Source organism: Aphis gossypii, chromosome 2, assembly GCF_020184175.1.
Source record: "Aphis gossypii isolate Hap1 chromosome 2, ASM2018417v2, whole genome shotgun sequence".
Classification (NCBI taxonomy): Eukaryota; Metazoa; Arthropoda; class Insecta; order Hemiptera; family Aphididae; genus Aphis; species Aphis gossypii.
In genome coordinates this window covers 87,238,176-87,253,352 of record NC_065531.1, presented here as the reverse complement: position 1 = coordinate 87,253,352, position 15,177 = coordinate 87,238,176, and the positions used below count along the sequence as shown (strand labels likewise).

Sequence of the window (15,177 nt, the reverse complement as noted above, 5' to 3'; positions counted from 1 at the left end):
TATACATTAGAGTTATTATTGTTAAGTTTTAAATTGAGTACAAATTTCATACGAACTATATAAATACTTTTTTTATAATCAATGGCGATAGGTTATTATTGTAGTATTCGTTTAAAGGAACGAATAATTTTGTTTGTTCTACGTTTGTTTTATTGGTATAAAGTTATAAATTACAAAATAGTCCCCTATTCAGTGATGAGCAAATTTTAAAGACTTAAGAAATTTCCCAGATATTCTCAAGACTGTGACTTCATTGAAGACAAAATTATTTTAATATTCTTCATTCAATTTAAAGCATGGCTATAATTTTGTGGCATTTTTAAAAGTGTATTGCAATTTGCAAAAAGTAAATTCTAATAATATATACTTCCTATTTATATTTTTGGGGGGGGGGGGGGGTATAACGTTTGTTCTTTGGTATAATCAATATGCTAATTATTTTTACTTCTAGGGCACCAGGCATTTCAGTAGTAAATTTTGTTAGAAATGTGTAGAAAAATAAAGAATGACACTTGTATAGCTCTATACTGCCAGGAACAGCCTAGGATAAGTCATAAGATTCAGGTCAGGAAAATGTATTAGACTTATATATATATTTTAATACTAAGAAATCAACATAATTATTTTTAAATTAATGTAATACAGCCATCAAGCCAATGACAAGTTTCAACATATCAGGCTACTAGGAACCTTCCAGTATCCAAGTGTGCCAGACTGTCTCTGTATACTACTCTATTAAACAAAAATGCTATACAAAATTTAAATATGTTTAAAAATGCGCTGAGTGGCGATTATGTTAATAACTGAGAATAATTCTTGTAATAAAATAAATAATTGATTTATTTAGGTATACAAAAATTATACAATTCTATAATCAATTCAGTGAAAAGTCAATAATACCTCTAAATACCTTTGGTTTTTTCATTTATTAATTTTAAAGTTTAAGTAATATTTATAGATAAATGGAATAGTTTTTAAAATTGTTATTTTACATGTACATATTATCATCAAAATCTGGTGAAATCATGTGATCTGGATCAGGTCTTAAAATGTCAGGCCTCATTGGATCTGGATTGCGAGGACGCATTGGATCAAAACGTGCCATCGGAGGAACCCTAAATATTTAAAATTATTAAAAAATGGAATAAAATTGAATACAAAATTTTATGAAACCATACCCTGGAAAAGCGTTTTGTCCTCTTCTCCTCATGTTTGGATTAAAAAGCATACCTTCACCAAAATCACGTAAACCACCTAACGGATTTAAATCTGACATGCCATATGATGGAAATACATTTAATGGATTGTCATTTATTTCCTGATATCTCCGAACATCAACGGGTCGTGACTCTAACCTATACAACATAAATGCCAGTGTTAACTTTTATTACGCTATATAAAATGTGATAGAACACATACAAGAGAGAATTCTTTGATTCATCATTGGTCTGAGTGCTGACATTAATCTTCTTCTCGTTTTCTTTTTTCATAGGACCAATTAGTTGATTTTCTAACAAATGAATAATTTCATAGACTTTATCTTTATTGTTTACTAGGTCAGTGATCCATTGCACTGCAGAATTAATATTTCCAATAGTACTGCATGACACATGTTTTGTTTTTACATTCTAAGTAAAGTAGAATCATAGTGGTCATATGTTATATTTGTTATTTTGATATTTGTTTGTTATCTACTCTGCTCGCGATCAGCCTGTATAGAACGTATTGCCTACATTAGATGACTTTACGTCAGCAGTCTTTTGAATCTAAAAATTCAAATTTTGATATTCACAAATGAAATTTATCTGTATTTCTATATCTTCCATATAGGTTAATCAACATTGTGATCTATTCTTGGAAAAGGGATTAATAATTCTTATAATATTTGAAATTACAATAATAAATTCATACTTATCTTACAAATTGTATTAGTTTATTTTAAAATATGATTTAAAATTAATTTTAATGAGTTATATTTTATGATATTTAATACTGGCATTTAATTTTTACCACACAAATTATTAAAACAAATAAAATGTGTGACGTTTAAAGATGTTTAGAAAAGTGCTTTTTTTACATATAATTACAAAATATTTAGATGCTACCTTTGTTATTATTAATTGAAAATAATGTATTATTATTATATCAAAATAATTTTGTAACACTACCTATATAAAAAATATAGAACAACAGACAACCATGAGGTGGTTGAGTGATACATTTTATATGGGAAGGTGGCTAAGTGATAACAAACAAATATCAATATTTCTTAAAAATTATACATATAAATATTTAAAAATTAAGGTACATATAAATTCAACAGAAGGCTATCACCAGCATTGGCAGCATTCAACAAAATCAATTCTTTGTCATACATGTACTGTAACTTGTAAGTCTCATTTTGAGACCAATTTGTAGGTAAAATATCAGACGGTTGCGCATTTTCATCAATTGTATTCTGAAAATATACATTGATACATAATAATGAAAACTAATATTAAAAAAAATAAAAATATGTATTTAGTTTTTTATACATTAAGATATTTAGGTATAATCATAACTATGTGTATTATACACTGAAAATGTGTTTAATCCAAAATTCAATATTATAGAATAGATAGTCAAAATGTAATAAATGCGTTAAAAATAGTTATACTCTAATAGATTGTAATAATGTTCATAAACAAACATCAGTTAACGAAAAATATAGTATTAAATATTAAATATATACCTATATATATATATTAATATATTAAATATAAAGTATTTAATATTAATAAATGTAGGGCTAAAATATATGTCAGACCTATTAGATTTTATTCATAAGCACAAACACATTATTTTCTAGTTTCCATATTATAGTATCTTAATTTGCATAAGTACATTCCAGTCTAATCTAATCATAATTTGATACCCCTGGATAGCTTCAATAGGGGGTGCGTTCAAATAAGATTAGTCGGAGTAAACTCTATTGTTACCAGTGGAGTTAAAATAACCTACCTATTTATTTAGGGTTGTCGGGTTAACCCGGAGTCAACAACTATGTGTTACCGAACGGTAGCGCGGAGTTAACTCTTTAACGCCAAACGACGTTGGTTTACTCGAGTTAACTACAGTTAAGTTTTCAAGAGCACCCAAGTATAGTGTTATTTGTTACAAAACAGATCAAATAAGTTAAGACATACATATCCTAAAAATAGTTTTTTTTTATAAAAATTAAGTTTGGTAAATTAAATTGTTACCTTACAACCAAGTCCAAGTACTTGAAAATCGTTTTTCAACAACAACCAATGAACTAATATAATCAAATTGTCCTCGGGTTTTTTAACGTCTTTTTTAAAAAATTCAAAGGCTAACATCCAAAATTTATAATTGTAGTCGTTGCATTCAGCCATGATGTTCCAGAAATTTTGTATCCAAAATTTGACAAGATTTTAAATTTTTAATCTAACAAGTTCAAATTTAGTTTCATGAACATTCTATAATGTTTATGTCTAGTTTGTACCATACCTATTACATATTACCATAGACTTTAATAATATGCTTAACTGCTATAGCAGGCTGTATGCCTGTATATTAAGCATAGATAATAAATAATAATAAATTATTATATATGATACCAATGATACATATTAAGGTCTATGGTTATACCACAGACTATATGAAAACAGATAGCATTAGGTTGCGACTTGCGGTCTATGGCGGTAACATAATAATTGATAAGCGAATAAATGATAATAACAAAATAATATTAATAGGTTTGTTGAGTTTTGTTCCAACACGCGAATACGCGATCAAACCATGAAAGATTAATCTTAGTACTTAGTTGATGGGTCAAACTATCATGGTATCATAGAATTACTGTCGGGAGCATATGCAATATGCATAGTAGAATTTTTCCCGTTTCAATTCACCTGATAATTGATATTCAAACTCTAAGTTCTAACTGTCAGACAGTTGTTCCAACACGTTATTAGACCAATTTTATGACTGGTTATTAACAGTCAAAACGATCCGCGGATTTTGACCGGACTGGGAGTCCGAGACACTGTTAACATACATTTATTTAATATCTATTTAAAGAGCAATTGTGGGCAGCACGATTAAAGATTACCTTTAATCATGGTGGACAGTCAGAAATGTGTTCCCAACAGTGGTCAAAATTCATGATCAATCCACATTAGCGCATGCGCTGTAAATCAATCATGGATCAGTTGACAACTTTACTAATCTGTCTAATCCCAAATTCCGTGTTGGAACTTGTAACAAACCTATTTTTTTTTTTTTTGTAATAATTTAACAAGATATTAATTGTGATTATGTGCGAGTGTGGGGCTAGGCCGCCACCACACTGCCATAGATATTAAAGAAATACTAACAAAGCGCTCTGCTCGACTTTATCTATATTAATATAGTACAATTCATGACAAAATGTCATGGTACAATCACAGAAAACACTAAACATTTCTATAATTCTATTTCTATCATGGTATAATAGTACATAAATATTCCACTGCGTTTAGAGCGCTGCAGAATTGTTGTTATCATGAGAGTAATATTGAAAAAAACAATTCCATGCTCGTTAAGCAACTATAAACTCTATGTCTCTATGGTGCTTCGGACCCGTAAAAAATGAGGTCGTTTCCAAATTCCAGTCCTCTCTGTCTTGGTTCGTGGTTCTCATTGTAAAACATATGTGTTGGTCTTTCAGTGAGGGATAAAGGGATTGGAATTCCATAAAGTATTATTATTATTTGTGAATACCCACACTGATTTCCATCTGATCTGGTTAGTTCAAGGCCGACGAGAAAACGAAAACATTGAAAACAATCCGACGAAAAAACTTGTTGGTGAATGTTAGTTTTTTAAGAATATCAAATTTTCGGCCTTTTAAATTAATAATTTTATATTTTTGGTGTACTTAAAATTATATTTCCCGTTTCATACGTGTCTTCTTACAGATAATACGTTCAGATTATAACAATAAGTGCGTTTGTTACTTCAGAATAAACAACAACCAATATTCAGTCAGGTAAGAAATTTGGTTAAAAAAAAATGAGAGAATCGTGTTTGAAATCAACTCTTGACATTAGTATTTTATTTAATATTAATATGTTGAAGTATACCTAGTTGATTAATTTTCCACTTATTAAATTGTTTCTCTAGTTAGTAGTTATATTTAATCATTAGGTACAACTAAATTGTTTTTATTGATTTTTTTGAAACAAATAAATTATTAAGCATTTAATAGGTAATATATTTTAATTTTAGAAATAATTTATACTTTGCTTTGTTCTTACATATTAGTTTTATTAAAATACCTAGGTTGATGTGTTATGTTATTCATTGATTTGATAATAATCATTATTCATTAATTACTTACCTATTAGGTATTATAACTTATAAGTATTCACCTTTGACATACCTACATTGTAGAAAGAGGAAAATATTGTAATTATTAATTATATGATTTTTACTTGTATTTATTATTAATTGTTTTATAAGAATATTAGATGATTTATTGAAATCAAATTATTTAGTTTTAGCTTGTACTTTCATTGCATGCTTTCTTCCACTGTATACTTAAATTTTCAATTTCTCCATATTTAAATTTTTGGAGTTAACTTCTTAAAGAAATGTAGTCATTGGATGCTTTCTTCATTAAATTGGCTATGTTTTCAGTTTTGTATTTACCTATATTACAATAAATTTGTTCATTGTATGTATATTGTAGTTAGTAAATATTTTCTACTTTCAGTTAATCTATAAATAATATAGGTTATATTTTTAAATACTTAAGTAGGTAATGAAATATCATTCTCAATTAATTCAGATTAAAGTTATATAACTTAGAAATGACTTGTCTGAATTTAAATTTCGATAGTTCAAAATTTTATTAAGTGGAAAAAAGTAAGAATCATTTATGTTGAATTAATCAGTGGTAGTTTAACTACATATAATGTAATTTATGTACTTAAATTTTTGATATTTGTATATTGTTTTTGTAAAATTTTGCTAGTTGACAGCAAAAAGTAGAGCTTGTAGTTTTCTTTCTTTATTTGTTTATTTACGCCCGAAGACAAGAAAGTGTACAAAGAATGAAGATATTAACATAAACCCACCTCACATTATTTTTTTTTGTATCGTGTAAAAATAATTTAAATAAATAACTATTTCTTAATGTGATGTTATAGTTATACAGTACATTATATTATTATATTTCAATACATATTTATTTGATAAATTAAAACTAAATAATTGTATAAGTACCTATTGGCTATTATAAGCAAAAACTAATAAAATAAATTAGATGAAACACAGCTCACCTATAAGCACATTCAGTACTTACTACTTTGGTACTCAATAGTAACTTTTATAAAATATACATGATGTATTTTTTTATTGATGGTATTACAACTATTAATTAATCAGTATTTATTTATATATATATATAATATATAACCTGAAAATCGACCCTGATTGTATTATCTATGTAATTCAGGCTAAGATTGTCAACAGTAAATGTTGTTGAATTCATACAGAACCTACAGTTGTAATCATATGTATATTGTTAATAATATTAACAAGTATAATATACTTAAAGAAACAATTTCTCTTATAACTAAACATGGTTGTGTAGAAATTTACTTTACCTTAATCATTCTATGTATAATAACTAATAAGTATAAATTGATATTTTACTTTTACTGACTGGAAATTACTATTGAACTTTTTACAAAATCCTCATAATTTAACAGATCATTAAGATTTTATAAAAGAAAACTGTTAAAAACGAAATGGTATGATAGTTCGATATTATAATTTGTCACTTTTAACTTTGTAGCTTAAAATAAATTTATGTAGATGTTTAGAATGTTAAATGTTGATCTTTGGTATTTTATTATACATTTTTCAGATAACTGGTGCTTCTGAATTTAGATCTCTATGTATATTACCTATTTTAAAACAATACCTACTTATTTATTTACATTAGAAAATTATCAATGTTATTTTAAATCACTTGTATACTTATAGTATAAATCATTACTGTTAAGTAAATTTATTTGGTTGAGATTGGTGGCAGTAGAGTGATTGCCTGGAGACTGTGATCACAAACGTTGGTATGATTACATACTTTAATATCTTAATTTAATATGAAGTTTAACAGTAATAAACAAAGTACTTATTTGTTGAAATATTATTAAAAATACTATATTTCCTTAATTATCTAGTATTCTAGTTAATTAACATATTTTACTTTTAATATTAATAATTTTGATCTTGTTTATTGTTTATTTCAATATTGTTCTATGTATTTTTTATTATCTTGACTACAGTCCCATGGCACAATATACACTATCAGATTATAGATTGGTATTACGATTAAACTTACATTTGTATCATTGTGTAATATGTATGTGTCTGATATGCTTAGAAGCTATTTTAGTGTAAGTGATGATTTATTATACTAAATTAATTGGGTTGCATGCATTGTAAATTATTTTACCACATTTTGATTTATATTTATTCTATTTATATATTATAGAATATTTACTATTTCTAACTAATTAACAATTATTGTTAAATACTTAATATCCCAAGATTAATAATTAGCTTTACTTTTGAAGAATAGAAATAAGTTTTTATTTATAAAAGTGTTATTTTAGAGTATGCTGTCAGTGTCGAGTAATACATTATACAATGTTAGCTATTTTCCATAACGACCTTCATTCAATTTTGATCTCATTCTTGGAATAAGCTCGTAAGTGTATTTTCTGCCAAAATAATAAAATATATTATTTTTAAGTAAATTTAATAAATATATTTTATTGTTGTATCGAGTACTTATTTATTATTTATTTTAAAAGATTTAATGTTAATAAATTCAGTAATTAGTACTTAATGATTATAATAGAAAGATAAAAAAATTACATTTTATTAAATTTACATAATATTTGTTTATTATTAAAAATACTAAGAGAATAATTAGGTAATATATAACTAATATATACAATTTAAATTGTGTTTGGTTCTTTATTCATGTAATAATTATTGTTTTATTCAAACTAATAATGGTGCAATAAATATATTTTAGTTTAGGGTGGCTGGTTACAAAATGTATTTAATATTCTTAATAATTATCTAGTCATATACAGTATACATCAAGTACATAAATATTCAGTTATTTTAATAGTCAACTATATAGTATTTTATGAATACAAATTATTCATTCAAACTTAAATGACATCATTATGAGTTCAACATAAAAAAAAATACTTGTAGGTGTTAATATTTTGAAGATTATTATCCAAAAAGACGACCGTCACTATTTAAAATAAACTATTCACGAACAGAGTTATTTTTAGGTGTAAATCTGTAAATGGCAGGTCAAAAATAAAACAGTTCCTACTTATCAACTGTATAATTACAAAACCTAATTTTATCATTTATTACAAATATAAAATACTATTTTTATAAAACAACCTGTTGATTTTGTTTGCATTAGGTGTTCTTTTTAATTTTTGGCACTTATTCATTTTTTTTTTCCATTTTTGTTTCATCATAAAATAGAAAATATTGGATTCATATGAAGAAGTAATTAATATTATTAGTTATTGTTTTATGGTGTAGTTAAATCACTTGTATATTAATATATTTATAAAAATATATATTTATTTTTATGATATTATTATTTATAATTTCTGTGATCATAACTAGGAGATAACAGCCACAAAATAATAATTGATGATAAAAAATTTTGAAGATAACATATTTTTCTATTACTAAACATAACTACTGATGTTATTGTTTTAATTTAATAAATTCAATTTTTTATTTTCAGAAAAAGAAAAAAAATAATCGAAATGCTGTTAAAGAGTTATCTATAATGTCTGAACACAGGAAACATTCTAGGATCTCGGTGATGCAAATGTTTCATGAACTCAAACAGCAATTTCCTACAGTTCCAGATCAAGTAGTTTCTGATTGTATACTCAAGGTGAGAAAATTTATCAATGGTAATAACATTTTTATATTTATTTAAAACTAACACTTATTTTATTTATTTATTTTAGCATTCAACTAATCGAGAAGCTTGTGTGTCAAATCTAAGAAGTGTTCAGAAAAATTATGTTCAACAAACTTATCCTTCTGATATTGTAGATAAAATGGCTAACAGGCCCAAGTCTCTTGAAATGTTACATAATAATCCCTCCTTGCCTAAATTACAATTTTCTAATAGACCACAACAATTTGATGAAACTAAGGATTTAATAAATTCAAATAGAAGTGATATAGATAACACACAAATTTTAGATATAGATTTTAATATAAATAGATGTCAATGTTCATCTGTTTCGGCACCATCAACTCCTTCACAGCGGCATCAAGGAGAGCATAGACACAAATCTTGTCTTTCATTAGATTCTGTGCCATTTGTTGATACACAGTGTCGACCATTTACTTCTGTAAGCCTCACTTTAAGAACACCTACTAAAGATCCTTTACCTCCTTTAGATTTATCAGCTGGTGGAGGTTCTGAACTCACGTATACAGCTTGTTCATTTGATCCAACTACTGACCCTAAAAATTGTTATCAATCAAGACTTCATATAAGTATTGACCCCGAAGGTGAAACAACTGTGACTACTTCTCGTGTTATGGTATCCCCTACAAATATTAAATCTATTAATCGGATGGCAGAAATTCAACTTCCTGGATCAGTTCAAATTGATAATATTTTACCTAAAACTAAAAGTGATTATTTAATATACATTGTACATTTTTATTGGATTTTAAATTTTCTGAATATATATTTAATTAATAATTTCTTAAAGTTATTAAAAATATCTGAATGAAGATTTAAATAAATAATTTTTTTTAGTGGTAATTAATGCTCAATTAGAACGAAAACAGAAATTGGCTTCAGAATTGTCAGCTGAAAAACAAAGATTAGAAATTATGAAAAAAAATGTGGCAATGATGGAAGAAGATATCTCTAAAAGGCGTTCATATTCCAGAAAGGTATGTGGAACAAATTTGAATTTGTTTTTATTTATTTAATCTTTTTTGTTATATCTATTTATAGATTGAACATTTAAGAAATGATGTTGAATTATTACGAATTGAATGTAACAAATTAACTGTCCAAGTTGATACAGTGACAGAAAATCGAGGTAGGTTAAGTCATGTAATCATTAATATAATAATTTTAGTTAAATTAACTCAATAATTGATAAAATCTTAATGTTAAAGCTTTTTTAAAAATTTAAGACTAAAATAAAGCAAAATTTCACAACAAATCCTAAAAAATAAAATTAAATAGATTTTACATATAAGAAATTTCAACTTTTGGTATATATTTTTATCAAATAAAATAAAGGGTAATTTAAAATTATTTTAAAATATTTTCCTACTATACATATATGCATTGGTGCAAATTCCAAGGGCGCTAAGCATGCTTAGCAACCCTGATTATTTTCCACTGTATTCCATTATACTTAGTATCTAATACTATCTATCTACTATAATTATTAATAGCACCCCCAGGATTTAATAAGGATTTGCGCCAATGCATACATGTATTTTTTATCTACATTATATCAATAAATTAAGCATTATAGGATAAAATTAATTTGATTTATTTCTATATCTGTTATATAGCATAAAAATATTAAAAAAAAATTTGAAATAGTCTAAATACATAGAATATTTTATGAAATAAAATTATTAATAAAAAAATTAAATTAAAAGTAAAAATAAAATTTTTATAAAACCAATTTATAGTTTATCATTATATACTAGACCAATAGAAAAAAAGCAAATAATTACAACATACAAAGTTATCAGTTTTCATTATTTAAATCAAAATATTTGTTAAACATTTTATTATTCTATTAATATTTTTGATTGTTTAGAACCCTTGTTATTAGAATACTGTAGAGGACGGTGGTTTTAGATATTATTTAAGACTGATCTGGATTATGAGGAATTAGCAACAGTTGTGAAAAACCATGTAGTGGCTTAGATTATAATTACTGTAAAAGTGTAAACAATTCATTCTTATTAACACTTCTAATTAAACATGATCTAATTACAAACTAAAAGTTCTGATTCAGATATCGATTTGATCATTGTTTCACTAATTGATTTTAAGAATAACCATTTCCACCAGTCATGATCGCATTAGTTTGAATCATGTACACCCCAATAATGTTGTAAGTTTGAACCTTGGAATTTAATCAGTGAAACAATTATTAATGGACAGGTCGATAACGGAATCAGAACGCTTATTTTGTAATTAGATTGTGTTTTATTAAAAGTATTGATAAGAATGAATTGTTTGCAGTAATTTATTATAGTCTTAATTATCACATGTTTTTTTTTCGTGATGGTTGTGCATAATATCTAAAATTGTTACCCTCAGTATTCTAATAAATGAAATTCCTCAGGGAAAGTCGCACATGTGTTGTTTTTGTCTTAAAAATATTCGACATCAGACATAGTACATTTTTGTTCACCAGTTTCAATAGCATAGGCGGCACTTGGCTCTTATTATCCGGGGGGGGGGGGGGTAGGTTAGGTGACCCATTTAAAAATCTTCTCATATTCAACTTATCTAATACATATACATTCCACCTAAATTTTACTTATTATCTCAATAAGATTGGATAACATCTTACACTCCTATACTTTTATAATTTATATTTAAATAATTTCCCGGTTAAGTGCCACTTATGGGTAAGATACCTATTTTCATTGTATTTTTGTTCAATCACCACATACATTTATTGTGCTAAATAGCAGTACTGGGTATTAACAAATTAAAAGTTAACATTAAGTAACTAGTTACTTTTTTTGAAATTAACTTTTAAGTTTTAACTAAAATAAGTTTTTTTTTTAAGATTAGTGTGTTAACTCAAAGTTAATTGTTTTCAAAAATATTTAAATTAAATTTATTTTCGTCCAAAGAAAAATGCAAAATTTTGAGTGGTATATTTAGAAAAATAGGTTTTTTTTATAGCTAATTAATATTTTGATGTATCATTTTAAATTTCCCTAGTAATTTTCTTGAGTGTAAAGAAAAACTATGTAATAAACATAATTATGTGTCTGGAATTTATGTTGCAAATTAGAAAATCTTAACTTTAAATTAAGTTAGTTACTTTTTTTCAAAGTTAACGTTTTACTCAACGAGTTAACGAAAAAAAATATGAGTAACTTTTAACTTAACTTAGCTTTATTATTTTAAAATAATTTAACTTAACAAGTTAAAAAAAAAATCGTAAACTTGCCCAGCCTTGCTAAATAGTACAGATTTGCATCTTAATAAAAATAAATATGTTATATATGTTATGTTATGTTTTAAAAGTAATCAAAATATTATATTAATATCCACAGTTTTCTAGAATTTACATTAGTTTATATTAATTTATGGTAATATTGATCATTTTGATCTGACTTAACATGGGGAATAATATTCTTATATAATTGTACAAAAGTAATTGTAACATAAATATTTTATAAAAATTTAAAATTGAATTTATAAGGGGGCAAAATGATGAGTTTGCCTTCTCCATATTTTTCCTGGGGGGGGGGGCAATTGCCCCCTCATGTCCTCCTCCTAAATGCCACCTATATTCAATAGTGTTATTTTGGTTTTGATACTAGAGTGACTACCTAATTGACTGATAATCAAACTTTTAGGTAAGAACATTATCTGTATTTTCTCATGGGTTTTTACAATATTTTTATTTTTAAGTGGATTGTGGGTATGGAAAATATTTGAAAATGATCATAATTCACTTAAAAATTTAAATATCATAAAAATTCACAAGAAAACACAGATAGTGCTCTTACATTAATGATATTAGATCAATTCACTTTAATATCAAAACTAAAATCACGTTATTGAAACTGGTAAATAAAAATGTATTATTACCACGTTGTACGTGTATAAGACGGAGACAACATAATATGCAAGTGCTATGTCCTATTAACATAATAGTATGATAGTTCATTTAAAATAAATTTATATCTTATTATCTAAAAATATGTATTTGATGATTCAAATGATAATTTTATTTTTATAGTTCCATTAGACGAAATAAATAAACAATTTTATAATAAAATTTATACTGGACAAAAAGTTTCTTTTGGGAAAATGCACAAAGAATATCAAGGTTAGAAACTATTTAACTTTAATAATTTAATAAATTACTTACAATTCCTTATTAATTTAAATATCAAAATTGTTTTATTGTTAAAATATATATTTTGTAGAACATTCAGAAAACCAAAACTGGGTTTGTCCTATGTGCACATTCCAGAATCATCCAATATTGCCAAGATGCGAACAATGTGATATGGCTCGTTTTGATTTAGGTACAACTACATCAGTTATGAACAACAATATTCCCATGTGCACCAAATTAAATGCAAATCTAACAAGACAATGCTTAACATGAGTTTGAAACTTTTTGCAGTGTGTGATGGTGAGAATTTTAACATAACTAACTTTTTTTTTAACTATAGATAAATGGATAAATTAATTATAAAATGATAAAAACTGCTAAAAGAACTATAGGCACAACTACCAGTATTTTTAGGGATGCGCTAAAAGTGAAAACCTCACTGAGCTTTTAGTTCAAAATATACTAATAATGACAATATTTACTTTAAAAAATGAAATTTTAATATAAAAATATTTTATTTTTGAGGGTACACTTCCTTAGTTGTGCTAAAGAAGAGATCTAGTTATCTTGTAAGTCAAGGATGAGCAACTTAAAGTTACTAGAGGGTAAATTTTTAGAAAATTAAAATCTAGCAGCCCAGAGCATAGAAAGCATAAAAAAAAGTCATTCAAAATATACATTTAGCATTTATTTTATTAATAATAAATAAATTCTCCCATGAGGTATTCAAAGTTCTATTTTTATCATCAATTTACGCTTTTTTGCGGACATTATTAAATAATATAAGAACACAAAAATAATTAATTCAACTACAGCACGACATGAATGTACAAACAGCTATGGTTAAAAGCTGTACGTATGCACAGTGTACAGCTGTACGTGTGTAATGTGTATATACTTAATTATTATTAGATAACAATTATTATATCAATAAGATAGACTATACATATAGATTATAGAGTATAGATGATACACTTTATGTTTGATGTAATTGAAAAATGTAGGACGGGCCAGATAAAAAGGCTCATGGCCCGCCAGTTGCCCACTTCTATTATAAGTTATAAGTATTTTGTATCTGATTTGATTTATTTCTACCCAATAACATGTTTAATTTTTTAATAAATCAATTTAATACTCTTTGAACTTTATATTATTATTATTTAGTGCTTCATATAAATTTTTGTTTGTATTCATAAATGTGTAAAGTGACTGAGTCTGTGATAAATAATTAAAAAAAAGTGTTACTATGTTGCTATCTAATTATTTTATGTTTAGTGTTGTGTACATTTAATGAATATTAATTTATATTGACTATATTTTCATGTTTGTTTATTTGTTATCCAATAAAATTTGAATTTATTTTATAGGAAAACCACAGCCATATCCTGGAAATATTCATGTAAGAGTTACTCATCGATTGAATCATCAAAGTGAGTCGGTATACTATTACACTTGATAGATTTAATTCTGTTTCTAGAGTATTTAAAGTCATCTTCACTCTTCAGTTGCTATCACTGAAAAATCTGTTAACTTGTCATATTATCATTCATGTTTTTATTTTAAAACATATTTTAAATATTTGTTTATAGGAAAAACTACAAGTTTGTATTGATGTATTGATTTTGGATGTCTGTTGAACTGAATCATCAGTCTTTGGTTGATTGGACAAAATTAAATTTTATCTAATGCTCTTAATGTGATACTTAACGGTATAGGGCTATTTTTTGTTTATTTTGCATTATATTTTACATTACAATTACCTAATATGAAGTATATGGGTATTTATGGAGGATTTGATAGTTGCTCATTTATACTGTTATTAAAAATTGTCAATCCTTTTGATACACTGTATTATGTTAAAATAATTTTGTAAACTAATGATTTAATACTTTTTATACAAGTTGAAATATAAATAATGTTATATAATTGAGTGATAAAGTTACACAGTTTTTATGTTTAAGATTTACCAAATTATGTTTATTAA

At 25.6% G+C, this 15,177-nt stretch overlaps 2 protein-coding genes across 8 annotated transcripts; one reads left to right on the top strand and one right to left on the bottom strand.

Moving 5' to 3' along the window:
• Window positions 1-813: 813 nt before the first annotated feature.
• LOC114119855 (proteasome inhibitor PI31 subunit) lies at window positions 814-3,586 on the bottom strand. The gene is made up of 5 exons (XM_027981579.2): window positions 3,243-3,586; window positions 2,309-2,458; window positions 1,420-1,628; window positions 1,179-1,355; window positions 814-1,115 (listed from the first exon to the last, which is right to left on the bottom strand). The coding sequence occupies exons 1-5, from the start codon at window positions 3,393-3,395 to the stop codon at window positions 989-991; spliced, it is 816 nt and encodes a 271-aa protein (XP_027837380.1). The 5' UTR covers window positions 3,396-3,586; the 3' UTR covers window positions 814-988.
• A 988-nt stretch (window positions 3,587-4,574) lies between these two features.
• Window positions 4,575-15,111, top strand: LOC114119917 (uncharacterized). 7 transcript variants are annotated; one of them, XM_050199280.1, is made up of 11 exons: window positions 4,577-4,856; window positions 4,962-5,032; window positions 7,668-7,762; window positions 8,843-8,998; window positions 9,075-9,756; window positions 9,884-10,023; window positions 10,088-10,175; window positions 13,092-13,181; window positions 13,282-13,383; window positions 14,561-14,623; window positions 14,783-15,111. In XM_050199280.1, the coding sequence occupies exons 4-11, from the start codon at window positions 8,888-8,890 to the stop codon at window positions 14,803-14,805; spliced, it is 1,299 nt and encodes a 432-aa protein (XP_050055237.1). In that variant the 5' UTR covers window positions 4,577-4,856; window positions 4,962-5,032; window positions 7,668-7,762; window positions 8,843-8,887; the 3' UTR covers window positions 14,806-15,111. The 7 variants fall into 7 exon arrangements, 5 of the variants coding, with proteins under 5 accessions (XP_050055239.1, XP_050055237.1, XP_027837479.1 ...); XM_027981678.2 differs by lacking the exon at window positions 7,668-7,762 and having other exon boundaries at window positions 4,578-4,850; XM_027981663.2 differs by lacking the exon at window positions 7,668-7,762 and having other exon boundaries at window positions 4,578-4,856.
• The last annotated feature ends 66 nt before the right edge of the window (window positions 15,112-15,177 follow it).

Bases quoted from the DNA above. Each gene is read 5' to 3' on its own strand.
- LOC114119855 (XM_027981579.2), bottom strand. From the start codon at position 3,395: ATGGCTGAATGCAACGACTACAATTATAAATTTTGGATGTTAGCCTTT. The intron at 1,629-2,308 runs GTACCTTAATTT...TACTTTACTTAG, and splicing joins GCCTTCTGTTGAATTTATAT to AATGTAAAAACAAAACATGT. The intron at 1,356-1,419 runs GTATGTGTTCTA...TATGTTGTATAG, and splicing joins GAATCAAAGAATTCTCTCTT to GTTAGAGTCACGACCCGTTG.
- LOC114119917 (XM_050199280.1), top strand. From the start codon at position 8,888: ATGTCTGAACACAGGAAACATTCTAGGATCTCGGTGATGCAAATGTTT. The intron at 9,757-9,883 runs GTGATTATTTAA...AATTTTTTTTAG, and splicing joins TATTTTACCTAAAACTAAAA to TGGTAATTAATGCTCAATTA. The intron at 13,384-14,560 runs GTACAACTACAT...TTTATTTTATAG, and splicing joins TATGGCTCGTTTTGATTTAG to GAAAACCACAGCCATATCCT.